Consider the following 13,424-nt stretch of genomic DNA (forward strand, 5'->3'; position numbering starts at 1 on the left):
TCTCTGCCTGTGGTGTCTCCCCCCAACCCCCCGCCTCTGGGGTCCCAGTGCTCTTTGAATCTGCACCCCCCACCCCCACCCCTACCATCGGAATGTCACCAGCGAGAAGAGCGATGACAGGAGACAGACAGATCCTCCGTCTCCTCCAACTGGCTGCGAAAAGGAGACGCTGCAGACTCTGAGTGGGTCGGAGGCTTTTCCGGAAAAGCTATTTTGGATATCTCAGATTCTGGGTTGTGTGTCAGTCTTGGAGACGCAAATGTTCACACGATAGGAGTGTAAATTTCCCTGGAAATTCTCCAGTGTCACTTAGAGAGTCACTTAGAGATGGGCAACGAAGACTGAGAGGTTGAAATTGTCTCCTTGCTGCCATCTAGTGGGCTTCAGGATTTATGCAGCCAAGCTCTGGGAGACAATAACACATGGCATTTATTATCAACATGGTTGAATGCAGGGTCTGTCAAGCGTGGCCGCTTTAAGAGGGGTGGGCTTCAACTCCCAGAGTTCCCCAACCAGCGCTATTCCCTCATCTAAGTCATCTAAGATATTGAAGAGTCCTGGGCCTAAGACGGAACCTTATAGTACCCCACAAGGGCTTCCTGGTGATGGCTTCAGATGATGGCATCCAGATCAGAAGCTTTCATCCCCAGGCGTCCTTCAAAACCATCAAGCAGATTGCGCCATAAATAGAGGCGCCATTGTGTTCGAGTTCCCTGAAATCCAGCCAAACGTCACAGGGCTAAATTTGAAACCGTTTCAGGCATCGCATTTGGAATTCAACTTTTGAGAGCTGCTTGGAAATCTGAAGGCAGCCATCTGGAGCTTAGACACCGGCATCGATTGAGCAAGCTGGAGAGAATGGGCTCCATTAGCTGGAGAAGGTCTCCCACCTTCTCTCTATGAATGGGGCCTTTGAGAGGACTGGGGGAGCTTTATGGAAATGAAGCATCCATGAATCAGGGGGCTGGAGGCTGAAACATAGAAAGAACGGTTGCAGGAATTGAGTATGTCCAGTTTAATGAAAAGAGAGATTAGGGGAGACATGATAGTCCAGTATTTGAGGGGTTGCCCCAAAGAAGAGGGGCTCAAGCTATTCTCCAAAGCACCAGAAGGCAGGAGAAGAAGGAATGGGTGGAAACTAATCAAGGAGAGAAGCAACCTAGAACTGAGGAGAAACTTCCTGGCAGTTAGAACAATTCATCAGTGGAACAGAAGTTGCCTCCAGAAGTTGTGAATGCCCCAACACTGGAAGTTTTAAAGAAGATGTTGGAGAACCATTTGTCTGAAGTGGTGTAGGGTTTCCTGCCTAGGCAGGGGGTTGGACTAGAAGACCTCCAAGGTCCCTTCCAACTCTGCTATTCCTTCCTTCCTTCCTTTTTTTAAAAAAGAAGATTTTAAGAAGAGAAAGTCACTTGTCTGGAATGATTTAGGGTCTCCTGCTTGAGCTGGGGATTGGATTAGAAGACCTCCAAGGCCCCTTCCAACTCTGTTATCCCTCCCTCCCTCCCTTCGTTTTTCCTTAAAGAAGGTTTTTGAAAAGAGACAGCCACTTGTCTGGGATGGTATAGCGTCTCCTTCCTGAGCAGGGGGGTTGACTAGAAGATCTCTAAGGTCCTTTCCAGCTCTGTTCTTCTCTGATTCAATGACTGGCATTCCAGATGGTCATGATATCTTGCAGAAGAAGAGACGGGGTGCAGATAAATAATTGCAAAACAAAAAACAAAAAAAAGGAGAATCCATCTGGAATCTGTTTAGGATGGGCAGCTTTTTCCAAAGGCAGAAAATAATTCAGTAGCATTGCGGTCTTCCCACCGATCTCTTCGCCTGCTTGATTTGCAACATAGGAAGAAAAGCCTGGGTTACGACGGGGAGAAAGACTCGCCTTCCTTGCGGGGAAAAAAAAAGACAACTCCTCTTTTGCAGATGCTCCTATTGGGCATCTCATTGCCCTCCTCTCTTCTTGGAGGAAAATGAAAAATGCTCCCAAATCTGGATCAGACTGTGCTTCCCACAATCAGAGTAGAGCTGGAAGGGACCTTGGAGGTCTTCTAGTCCAACCCCCTGCTCAAGCAGGAGACCCTAAACCATTTCAGGCCGATGGTTGTCCAGTCTCTTCTTAAAAACCTCCAGTGATGTAGCCGCTACAACTTCTGGTGGCAAGTTGTTTCTCTGGTTAATTGTCCTCACGATCAGGAAATTTTTCCTTAATCCCAGGTTGCTTCTCTCCTTGCTTAGTTTCCATCCGTTGCTTCTTGTTCTGCCTTCTGGTGCTTTGGAGAATAGGTGTACTCCCTCTTCTTTGGGGCAGCCCCTCAGAATAACAGGATAGCAGATTAACAGAGCTGGAAGGGACCTTGGAGGTCTTCTAGTCCAACCCCCTGCTCAAGCAGGAGACCTTAAACCATTTCAGGCAGATGGTTGTCCAATCTCTTCTTTAAAATCTCCAGTAATGGAGCACCCATAACTTCTGGAGGGATGCAGTTACTCTGGTTAATTGTCCTTATTGTCAGGAAATTTCTCCTTAATCCCAGGTTGCTTCTCTCCTTGATTAGTTTCCATCCGTTGCTTCTTGTCCTGTCTTCTTTGGTGCTTTGGAGAATAATTTGACCCCTCCTCTTCCTTGGGGCAGCCCCTCAAATAGTTCAACACTTCTATCGTGTCCCTCCCTAGTCCTTCTTTTCTCTAGATTGGCCAGACCCAAATCCTGCAACCGTTCATCGTATGTTTCCTTCTCCAGGCCTTTGATCCCCTTAGAAAGCTCTTCTCTGCACTTCACTCTTGTATTCTGGCATTCAGTTTTCTCAGTTGCTCTTTTTCCACAGAGAGTCCTTGACTTACAACCACAACTGAGCCAAGATTTCTGCCACTGTTGTGAAGTGATTCACTGCTGTCATTAAGTTATTAACATGGTCGTTAAGTGAATCAGCTTCCCCATTGACTTCGCTTGTCAGAAGGTCGCAAAGGGGATCACACGACCCTGGGGACATTGCAACCGTCATAAACATGAGTCAGTTGCCAAACATCTTAATTTTGACCATGGGGCTGTTGCAATGGTTGTAAGTGTGAAAAACAGTCATAAGTCACTCTTTTCAGTGCCGTTGCAACTCTGAACTATTGCTCTAAGTTGACTGTACAACTTGTTTTAAACATGCATTTTAAATGTTTGACAATCTTACCTATATACAGTATTTTGGATTCTATTTTTCTTTCTTTGTACTTGAGCTGATGGGACTTTGTGGCAACTTCTCCCTGATATACCCCTGTGCGCCATCCTCCCATCAAGAAATAAGCCCTGGGGCATCTGAACTCAAGACCTCTGCACCAACAATAAACCCACCTTTGTGAATTAGAATGGAATGGAATGGAATTAGAGGAATAGGAGTGGAATAGGAATAGGGAATAGGAATAGGGAATAGAATAGAATAAGAATAAAACATTAGAACAGAACAGAATAGAATAGAATATAGAGGAATAGGAATGGAATGGAATAGAATAGAATAGAATTAGAGGAATAGGAATAGGAATGAAATAGTAATAGGGAATAGAATAGAATAAGAATAAAACAATAAAATAGAATAGAATAGTGTTGTGCCCCAGCAGGAGCCGTTGGAGCTGCCACCAGACTCCGACAGCGAGGGTCCCTATGAGTTGGCTCTGGAGAATGAGGAGGACCCTGGGCAGGGTTCTGACTCTGAGCAGGGATCGGAGAGTCTGGTCAGCTACCAGGAGGCGCCTGGGCGAGAGCCAAAGGAGGGGGGCTCCTGATGCCATGCCTTGGAGCAGTGGGAGGAGTCATGGGACAGTGACTCAGACATCAGCAGGGAGTTCTTAGATGCTCGTTACCGCCGCGCCCACAGACTCAAGGAGCAAGAGGGCAGTTACCGGTGGTAATTGCTCTCAGCTGCTGATAAGTAGACTCCTCTTCAGGCTATAAAAGGACTGATTGTGCATACGCCCTTTGCAGAAATCAACAAAGGAACTATTCGGAAAGTTCCATCTTGTGAGCTTGGCATGCTGGATAGCTGCTATCGTGTCTCTGTGCCGGAGGGTTCTGAGAGCCTAGTCGTGGTGGATTGCTGCCAAGGATCTGTCTGTCTGTCTGTGCAATAAATCCTGTTGAAGTAGTTTTGGTCCGAAGTGTGTTCTGTGTTGGCGAGGGAAGAAGAGTGGTCAGAACAGAATAGAATAGAATAAATATTGGATTGAAGAACAGGACAGGACAGGACAGAATAGAAAATAGAACAGAACAGAGTTGGAAGGGACCTTGGAGGTCTTCTAGTCCAACCCCCTGCTTAGGCAGGAAATCCTTGTTTGTTGGAGCATATACAACTTCTGGAGGCAAGTTGTTCCATTGATTAATTGTTCTAATCTTGTGAAATTCAGCCCATTATTTCCTGGCTTGGCTGCACTATCTTTCCTGTTTTAAAATGTGGCAACTAAACTATCTGCAGCCCCTCTTTTCCCCTCCTCTCATCGCTTCTCCTGGCCTCTCCTGGGTCTCCCAAGAGGAATGCCGGCTTGGCAGCTCCCTCTCAGGGCACCAGAGCTGCGGCTGGCAAAGCTGGGAGCGACAATTCACAGGTGTGATGGCATCCTGATGCGAGCATAGCACACCTCTGGCCTTGATCTGTTGATTTGGTAAGCATGGGACCCAAACCTTGGAGCATCGACATACGGTGAGGGCTGGGTGCAAAGAAATGCCAGAAATGTGTATTTCTGCATCTCTGGAATTTTTTTATTTTGCAGCAAAACTACCTACCTCTCCATACCAGTCTGCAAAAATATCTTTTGTGTGCCAGAGGTTTTATTGTCTGGGGCCTGGAAGGACTACTCTGCAAATTTTGCATCCGGCTGGGGGAATACACCAAGCCTGAAATCACCAGGGCACACAGGGGTACTTCTATGCATCTGCCGCAAAGGATGCCCCTTCCATCTACGGGGGGGGGGGGGGGGGTCGCTTGCTTTTTGTTTTCATGTTTGCAAAAGTACCTGGGGGGGAGGGGCTCTGCGTTGTGGTTCTCAGCTTTGCAAGGTCAGAAGGAGGAAAGGAATTCCCAAATCACCTTCAAACTGCTTTTTACTGGGAAGATTTTCCTGTCTCCCCTCCCCCCCCCCCCAAAAAAATACTTTACTTTTAAAACAGAACAGTGGCTGGCAGGACGTTGAAAGTATGGTAATGCAAGGATTCTTTTCCATCTAAATTTTCTTGTGTGTGTGTGTGTGTATAGGCGTTAAACTCAGAAACATATTTTAGGAGTAAATACACTATTACTGAGAGTTGTGTGTGAAAATTTGTAATAAAATAATAATAATAAATGACAATTTTATTTTTCCCCATGGAAGAGGGGATACAGATCTCTCTCTCTCTCTCTTTCTCTCTCTCTCTCTCTCTCTCTCTCTCTCTCTCACACACACACACACACACACACACTCTCTCTCTCTCTCTCTTTTCCTTCCTGTCTCTCTCTGTCTCTCTGTCTTTGTCTGATGGATGGATGGATGGATGGATAGGAAGAAAGAAAGAAAGAAAGAAAGAAATGGATGGATGGATGGATGGATGGATGGATGGATGATAGAGATGGATGGACAGACAGATGGATGGATGAAAGTTTGCCTTCAAAATTTGTAGGTGCCCCATCACTGGAGGTTTTATTGGACATCCATTTTCTGGGATGGCATAAGAACTCCTGCCCTGAGCAGGGGGTTGGGCTAAAAGACCTCCAAGGATGGGGGACAACAGACTCAAACTCAACCCCTCCAAGACTGAGTGGCTGTGGGTACCGGCGCCTCGGTTCAGCCAGCTGACTCCATCGCTGGCCATAGGGGGCGAACAGCTGTCCCCTGTGGAGCGGGCGCGCAATTTGGGCGTCCTCCTCGATGCCCGGCTGTCAATGGAGGACCATGTGGCAGCCGTGGCAAGGGGGGCGTTCCACCAGGTTCGCCTGGTGCGCCAATTGCGCCCCCTACTGGACCGGAATGCCCTGCGCACGGTCACTCATGCGCTGGTGACGTCTCGCCTGGACTACTGCAATGCTCTCTACATGGGGCTTCCCTTGGGACGCATCCGGAGACTGCAGCTAGTTCAGAACGCAGCCGCGCGGGTTATTATGGGAAGTACTCGTTACTCCCACGTAACACCTCTCCTACGCGAGCTGCACTGGCTACCTGTGGCCTTTCGGGTGCGTTTCAAGGTACTGATTACCATCTTTAAAGCGCTCCATGGCATAGGACCTAGGTATCTGCAGGATCGCATCCTACCACACACGTCCCTGCGACCTATCCGCTCACACAGAGAGGGGCTCCTCCTGGTGCCGTCTGCTAGGCAGTGCCAGCGGGCGACACCTAGGAGTAGATCCTTCTCTGTGATGGGCCCAACCCTCTGGAATGACCTCCCCCCAGACATTCGAACTACCACCGACCTCCGTTCCTTCCGGCAAAAGTTAAAGACTCACCTATTTCAATCAGCTGGCCTGGCACTTTCTTAGTTTTACCTCCCGGGGATTTATTCATTTTAATTGGGTTTGGGGTTTTAATAAGCTTTTAATGTATTATATTTATTATTCTATATACAGTCTTACAACCTCCTTCACCTACGTATTTAATTATTTAACTGTTTTATGTATGTATTTTATAACGCATTTTAATGACTGTACACCGCCCCGAGTCCCTTTCGGGAGAGGGGGCGGTCTATAAATATGAATAATAAATAAATAAATAAAATAAATAAGGTCCCTTCAGGCCCAGTGATGCTATGATTCAAGGATCCTCAGAGTTTGACGAGAGTTTCCGATAGGTACGAAAGTTTTGGTGTAACGAAGGGGGGAGAAAACCGGGGAGCAGTTGGGCACAAAGGCTTCTCACGAGCTCCACCATCCTCACCCAAGCAATATCTCCCCTGGCTTTATGGCCCTTAGTCAATCATTGCCTGCTTAATATTTACCTGGAGGTGTTGGGGAGACTATTAATGTTACATTTGCAAGAACCAGGAGCGAAGGCTGCTTATGCGGCTCAAACTCCTTGTAACCCTGGCAAAACTCTGGTAATAACGTCTGTTGAACAAGGTGATGTTGGGAGGGGCTGCAGTTGCAGAGGTTGCAGGAAACTTTCCGATTCAATCCAGGCAGGGAAGGGAGGAGAATTTTAATTTCCCTGCCAAAATACAGAGCTGGTTTGGGACGTCCCTCCCCAAGGACGCTGCCGCAGACAGAAAGTTGCGACTTGCAATAGGGTGACGGTCGCCTTTTCCTTCCAATTTGGGTTTAGATGCTGAGCTCACCTGGGCCTAGGATCATGTGCCGTGTTTAGAGTCTGCCACACAAGGTGTGTTTCTATCCCCTTTGAGGCACCCACAGCAGAAGACTCATACATCGGAAGCGCCATTCGCAAAGCTGCCTCTGGAAAACCACGGGGATCGTCCCACCCCAAACGGCCCTTCGTGCTGGTCTCTGCGATCTGGAGATCTCTTCGGCCTCTTGGTCCAGGTAATCCCGAGATGCTTCTGTGTGCGGTTAACTTTGATCTTGATTTCCTTCTGATTCTCCACCTGTGTGGGATTTTTGACTCCCAGAATTCCCCAGCCTGCAGGGATGGAGAACAATTAATCCGTGAAACTGCTTGCTACAAGAAGTTGTGCGTGCTCCATCCCTGGAAGTCTTTAAGAAGATGTTGGATAGCCATCTGTCTGAAATGGTATAAGGTTTCCTGCCTAGGCAGGGGGTTGGACTAGAAGACCTCCAAGGTCCCTTCCCAACTCTGTTATTCTATTCTATTCTATTCTATTCTATTCTATTCTATTCTATTTCTATTCTATTTCTATTCTATTCTAATTCTAATTCTATTCTATTCCTTCTGTTCTGTTTCATTCTTATTCTTATTCAGGATTCTATTCTATTCTATTGTTTTATTCTATTTTATAGATAGACAGAGATTGATGAGAGAGATGAGAGAGAGAGAAGATAGATGATAGATAGATAGATAGATAGATAGATGATAGATAGATGATAGATAGATGATAGATAGATGATAGATAGATAGATAGATGATAGATAGATAGATAGATAGATGATAGATAGATAGATAATGAATGAGATATATTGATGAGAGAGATGAAAGAGAGATTGATGAGAGAGATGAGAGAGAGAGAGAAAATAGATGATAGAAAGATAGATGATAGATAGATAGATAGATGATAGATGATAGATAGATAGATAGATAGATAGATAGATAGATATGAATGAGATATATTGATGAGAGAGATGAAAGAGAGAGATTGATATGAGAGAGAGAGAGAGAGCAGAGCAAGGGGGTGAGCTGGGAACGGTGGCCTTGCCTTCCTTCTCAATCCCATCTGACCACCTCTATATTTCAGCCTGCAAGACCAACCATGGGCTGCGAATTCTCCGAAAGGTGAGCCCCCGTTCCTTGCTAGCATGGCTTCTCAGCACCCAGAGGTGGGCTTGGGGTGGGGGGATGGGGGGGTCAAGGCTAGGGCTGCTTGGGTATCCTGGACCTGCCTTTCTTTGTGGGGGGGAGGTCTGAAGCCAATGTCCATCTGGCTCAGGGTCCCTGACTAGTCAGGAGGGTCTTTCTAGGCTTCATCCTACAGACATTTTAATTAGGACCAGCAACGATGCAAAACGGAGGTTGGAAGAAAAAATACCTGGCCCAGCAGCTTCACAGTCCAAGTTGAAGCCTCTTGGTCTGCGCTGAAATAGTTTAGTTTAGTCATTAGCTTAGTTTATTTAATTTTAGTTGAGTTGAGTTATTTTATTAATTTAAGTTTAGTTTAGTTTAGTTTTTATTAGCTTAGTTTAGTTTATTTTTACTAATTCATTTATTTCATTAAATTGATATGCCCCCTCCCCATCTGACTATCTTAAGTGACTGAGCAGTTTGCAAGATTAAAAGAAAAACATTCCATAGATATAAAGCTAGTCCTTGACTTACAACATTTCCTTTAGTGACCAATTAAAGTTACAAGAACACTCAAAATGACCATTTTCCATACTTACGGCTGTGACAGCATCCCCATGGTCAAAATTCAGACTTTGGGCAACTGACTCGTATTTATGACGGTTCCCATCTGGCATCATGTGATCCCCTTTTGCAACTTTCTGATAGCCAATGGGGAATCTGGATTCACTTAATGACCGTCTTACTAATTTTACAAACCTCAGGGACTCACTTTACAATGGTGACAAGAAAAGGTCGTAAAATGGGACAAAACTTTCCTTAACCACTTGTCTTGTTTAACAGTGGAAATTTGGGGCTCAGTTTTGGTTGCAAGTCGAGGACTACTTGTATTTTTTTCCAGCTTGTAGGCAGTTTCACTCACAATCTCCGAGCTGGCATTCCCAGTTGCGATGAAGCAATTAAGGCAGCACAACACGAAAGTGGGACTGCGATTTTGCTCTTGCGTGACTAATGGGAAGTGCACAGGAAGGCTGTCCTGGTGTGTGTATATGTGTGTGTGTGTGTGTGTGTGTGTGTGTGTGTGTGTGTGTGTGAGAGAGAGAGAGAGAGAGAGAGAGAGAGAGAGAGAGAGAGAGAGAGAGAGAGAGAGAGAGAGAGAGAGAGAGAGAGAATGAATCCAGGTGCTTCTTGAGATGCTCACTTTCCGAGAAACGTGGCTGACTGTCCTTGCAATGCAGTAACTCCATTTTTTTGGGTAAAATTTTGCAGCTGCATCGGTGGCGGTGAGCAAAGGCTCCCTTCGTGGTATTTCTGGTGAGTGCCAAGACTTTCCAAGGACCAAGATGATAAGATCCACGCTGCTTTGCTTGGGGTGGAGAAAGAAGGGGGTTTTATTATTTATTTGCTATTTCTATTTATTTGTATGCCGCCTTTATTATTTTGGGAACTAACGAAAGGCAACAAACTTGGCCAACGCTCCTATTTTTCCTCTGACAGCAGCCCTGTGAGGTGGGTTGGGCTGAGAGGGAGGGGCTGGTCCAAACTCACCTGCCTTTCATGCATAAGGCGGGACTAGAACTCACCGTCTCCTGGTGATTGGCTCAAAGTCATCCAGACAGCTTTCATGCATAAGGCGGGACTAGAACTCACCGTCTCCGCTTTCTACCTTTCTGCCTTAAACTGCTAGATCTAAGTTTTTCCTGAGTTTTCCTCATTTTTCGTGTCTTACCTATAATAACTCTGAGATTACCTTGTGGTCTCCTGTCCAAGGACCAAGACTTGGCCATCTTGCTACCCAGCTAGCTGCTGCAACCCAGCGAAAAGTTGGCGACAAATAGGTAAAACTCATTTTCTGGCTTCCTTAAAGCAGGATTTAAAGCGGTCCCTGGTCTCTGGCAGCAAGATATGCCTCTTGAACTTCCATCTATGGGACCAAGGCTCCCTTGCCCCCTGCTCAGAGAGTCCAGGCTGTAGGATCTGTGGGTGGCCAAGGGTCAAAAAAGTCAAAATGGCAGCTGAGAGGAAATGGCAGTTTAATTGGCCTCACATGGTATGATTGACGCAGAGAAAAAGACGGCAGGGAGATCACCAGAGCTTATGGCTGCCATATTGCCTTTTTTGACCTACAGGGGGACATCTATGCTTGCTTCCTTGTTTTTATGTCCACCCACCCAGTCAAAAATCACATTAAGCCATTTTTCCTTACAGTGACCGGGTTTAAAATGAGTGTAAATCATAGTTAACCAATTATTAACCCAAAATAACCAATGAAGTGCAGACGTCTTAACCACAATATAGCTGCCCGGTTCTTAAGACAGCTAGTTCTCAACTTCCAACCACTGGTTTAACCATTCAAAGTTACAGTGGCGGTGAAAGAAAATTGACTTATGACTGGTCCTCACACTTACGACTGTTGCAACATCCCCACAAGTCACATGATCAACATTGAGGTGCTTGGAAACGGACATTGATTTACAACCGTTGCTGCGTCCTGGGGGGGGGGGGTCAGACGATCGCCATTTGCGACCTTCCCAGCCAAATTCCAGATCCACATAACGACTGCATGATTCACTTAACAACCAGAGTGATTTGCTTAACAAAATAGAGCGCAAAAGGTTGCAGAACTGGGTGATCCAGTTAACGACTGGGGTAGAAAAGGTTGTAAAATCAAGTCTGCTTCACTTAACCACTGCCTTGTTTAGCGACAGAAACTCTGGTCCCAATTGGGGAGCCTTGTCACTGGGCTTTATTTGGGGGGGGGGGGACCCCAGGAATGATGGGCCCTCTTCTCCCTCCTGCTCCAGGTGTTTCCTGGCCCTCCTGGCCCTCCTGCTCCTCCTGGCCCTGCTGGGCTGCTGCCTTCGGTGCTGGCTGGGGCAGCCCAGGTGCCCTGCTGCCCAGAGATCCCTCGTGGTCTTCGCGGTGGGGGAAACCGAGTCGGGTCACGGTGGGTTTCAAGTCCGGGTGTCGGAGAAAGGCTTAGTCCCCTTGGCTGAGTTGGGGGGTCTGGGTGGCAGGGAAGCCCATGGGGGGAGGGGCAGAAAAGTCTGGGTGGCGGCCCTAGGAGGCCCCCCCCCCACAATCCTGTTGGTGCAAGTGAGGTCCTGCATTGCCATTGCGGCCACCCAAGGATGGAGAAGGCAGGCGGATTCCGCCTTTGAGGCGAAGGGGGCTGGGCCCTGCAGGGAAGGAGGGAGATGATAGGCAGGCAGGCAGGCGGACAGACGGACATAGAAATAGGGATGGACGAATGGGTGGGTGGGTGGATAGGTAGATAGATGTTAACTAGATAGATAGTAGATAGATGGATGGATGGATAAAGATGTGGATAAGAAATGGATGGATAGATAGAAAGAGGTAGATAGATAAGAAATAAATTGATAGTTAGATGGATAAAGATAGATGGATGGATGGATGGATGGATGGATGGATGGATGGACAGACGGACAGACAGATAAATAGACAGATAGATAGACAGACAGACGGATAGACAGACAGATGGACGGATGGATGGATGGACGGACGGGCACAGATAGACGGATAAACAGACAGACAGATGGATGGATGGATAGATTAAATAGATAGATGATGGATGGATGGATGGATGGATGGATGGATGGATGGATGGATGATTGGGATGACAGATAGATGGATGGATAGATGGATGGATGGATAGATGGATAGATGGATTATCTATCTGGACATCTAGATGATGGATGGATGGATGGAGGGAGCGATGGAGGGATGGGTGGGAGGGAGGGAGGGAGGGATAAATGGGGGAGAGAGAGATGAAATATGGTTCAGAGAGAAAGGAAGACAGATGGATGAGAGAGAGAGAGAGAGAGGGAGGGAGGGAGGGAGGGAGAGAGAGAGAGAGGGAGATAGAGATAGAGATAGAGAGGGATAAGAAATGGATGAATTGGTATCTGGATGCAGATAGACAGGCAGGCAGGCAAGTAGGTAGATACCGTAGACAGAGATGGATAGATGGATTATAGGTAGATAGGTAAATAGGGGGAGAGAGAAAGAGAGAGAAAGAGAGAGAGATTCCTTGACTTTCAATGACTCATTTCATGAAACATTCAAACAGCACTGAAACGATGACTTATGACCAGTCCTCACATTTACAACCATTGTAACATCCATTGAACAAAATCCAGTCCCTTGGCTTCCATGCTGTACTTACGAGGGTTTCAGCCTCCTACGTTCACCCCTTGTGACCTTCCCAGCTGGCTTCTGACCCGTGAAGCCAACGGGATGTGTGTGTGTGTGTGAGATAGCAGGATTCCCTTAATGGCCACGTGATTTGCTGAACCGCTGCAGTGACCCGCTTAACAACTGTGGCCATAAAATCCGTCTCACTTAGCAACCACCTGGCTTTGCAATGGGAAATCTGGTCCCCATTGTGGCCATAAGTCAAGGATGAGCGTTTAATTGTTTAATACGTCTCTTTCGGTTATTTCCAGGGAGTGATGAGCCCCCTTGGATGCCAGTCCAGAGGCCCCCTCCCCACCTGCAGACCCCAGGGTGGAGCACTGAGGAGGAGTCCAGTTCGAATGCGCCAGGATGGAATGGATCATTGCAGCCGCCTCCCTACGAAGAGATCGCAAAAGAACCTCAGGTCTGAGTTCGAGAGAGGATGGCTAGGAATCCCCTTTTGGGAGATCATGGCTAGAAAGCAGAAAGTGGCCCTTTCTACGCTTGGCCAAGTGGTCAGTTTTGGTGTGAGCCTTGGGGGAATTTTGATATCGGAATATATTTTATTCCTATTTTATTCTCCATCGTCCCTTAAACATTAGCAGAATCCACCATGGATCGAGAGTCGGCGTTTCCACTGGATAATTGACATACAAGCTAAAAGCAAGCCAATCAAGTAAAAATAACAAACAGGGTAAATCTTTTACTCCAACTTCTTTAAACCTCACAATAGGTTACCTAGACCCAATCCACATATCAAAGGAGAAGGTCTGCAAACACAGATAGAGTTAATTAAATCAGGTCTCCCAGCGGAA

At 46.8% G+C, this 13,424-nt stretch overlaps 1 protein-coding gene across 1 annotated transcript; it reads left to right on the forward strand.

Annotated features, from left to right (window-relative positions):
• Positions 1–8,383: 8,383 nt before the first annotated feature.
• On the forward strand, positions 8,384–13,182 carry TMEM207 (transmembrane protein 207; the record flags this gene model as incomplete). Its single annotated transcript, XM_081953555.1, has 4 exons — positions 8,384–8,406; positions 9,682–9,726; positions 11,217–11,359; positions 12,879–13,182. The coding sequence occupies 4 exons, from the start codon at positions 8,384–8,386 to the stop codon at positions 13,037–13,039; spliced, it is 372 nt and encodes a 123-aa protein (XP_081809681.1). The 3' UTR covers positions 13,040–13,182.
• Positions 13,183–13,424: the final 242 nt, after the last annotated feature.

The sequence above is a fragment of the Natrix helvetica genome (genome assembly GCF_964273705.1).
Source record: "Natrix helvetica genome assembly, chromosome: 5".
NCBI classification, from domain to species: domain Eukaryota; kingdom Metazoa; phylum Chordata; class Lepidosauria; order Squamata; family Natricidae; genus Natrix; species Natrix helvetica.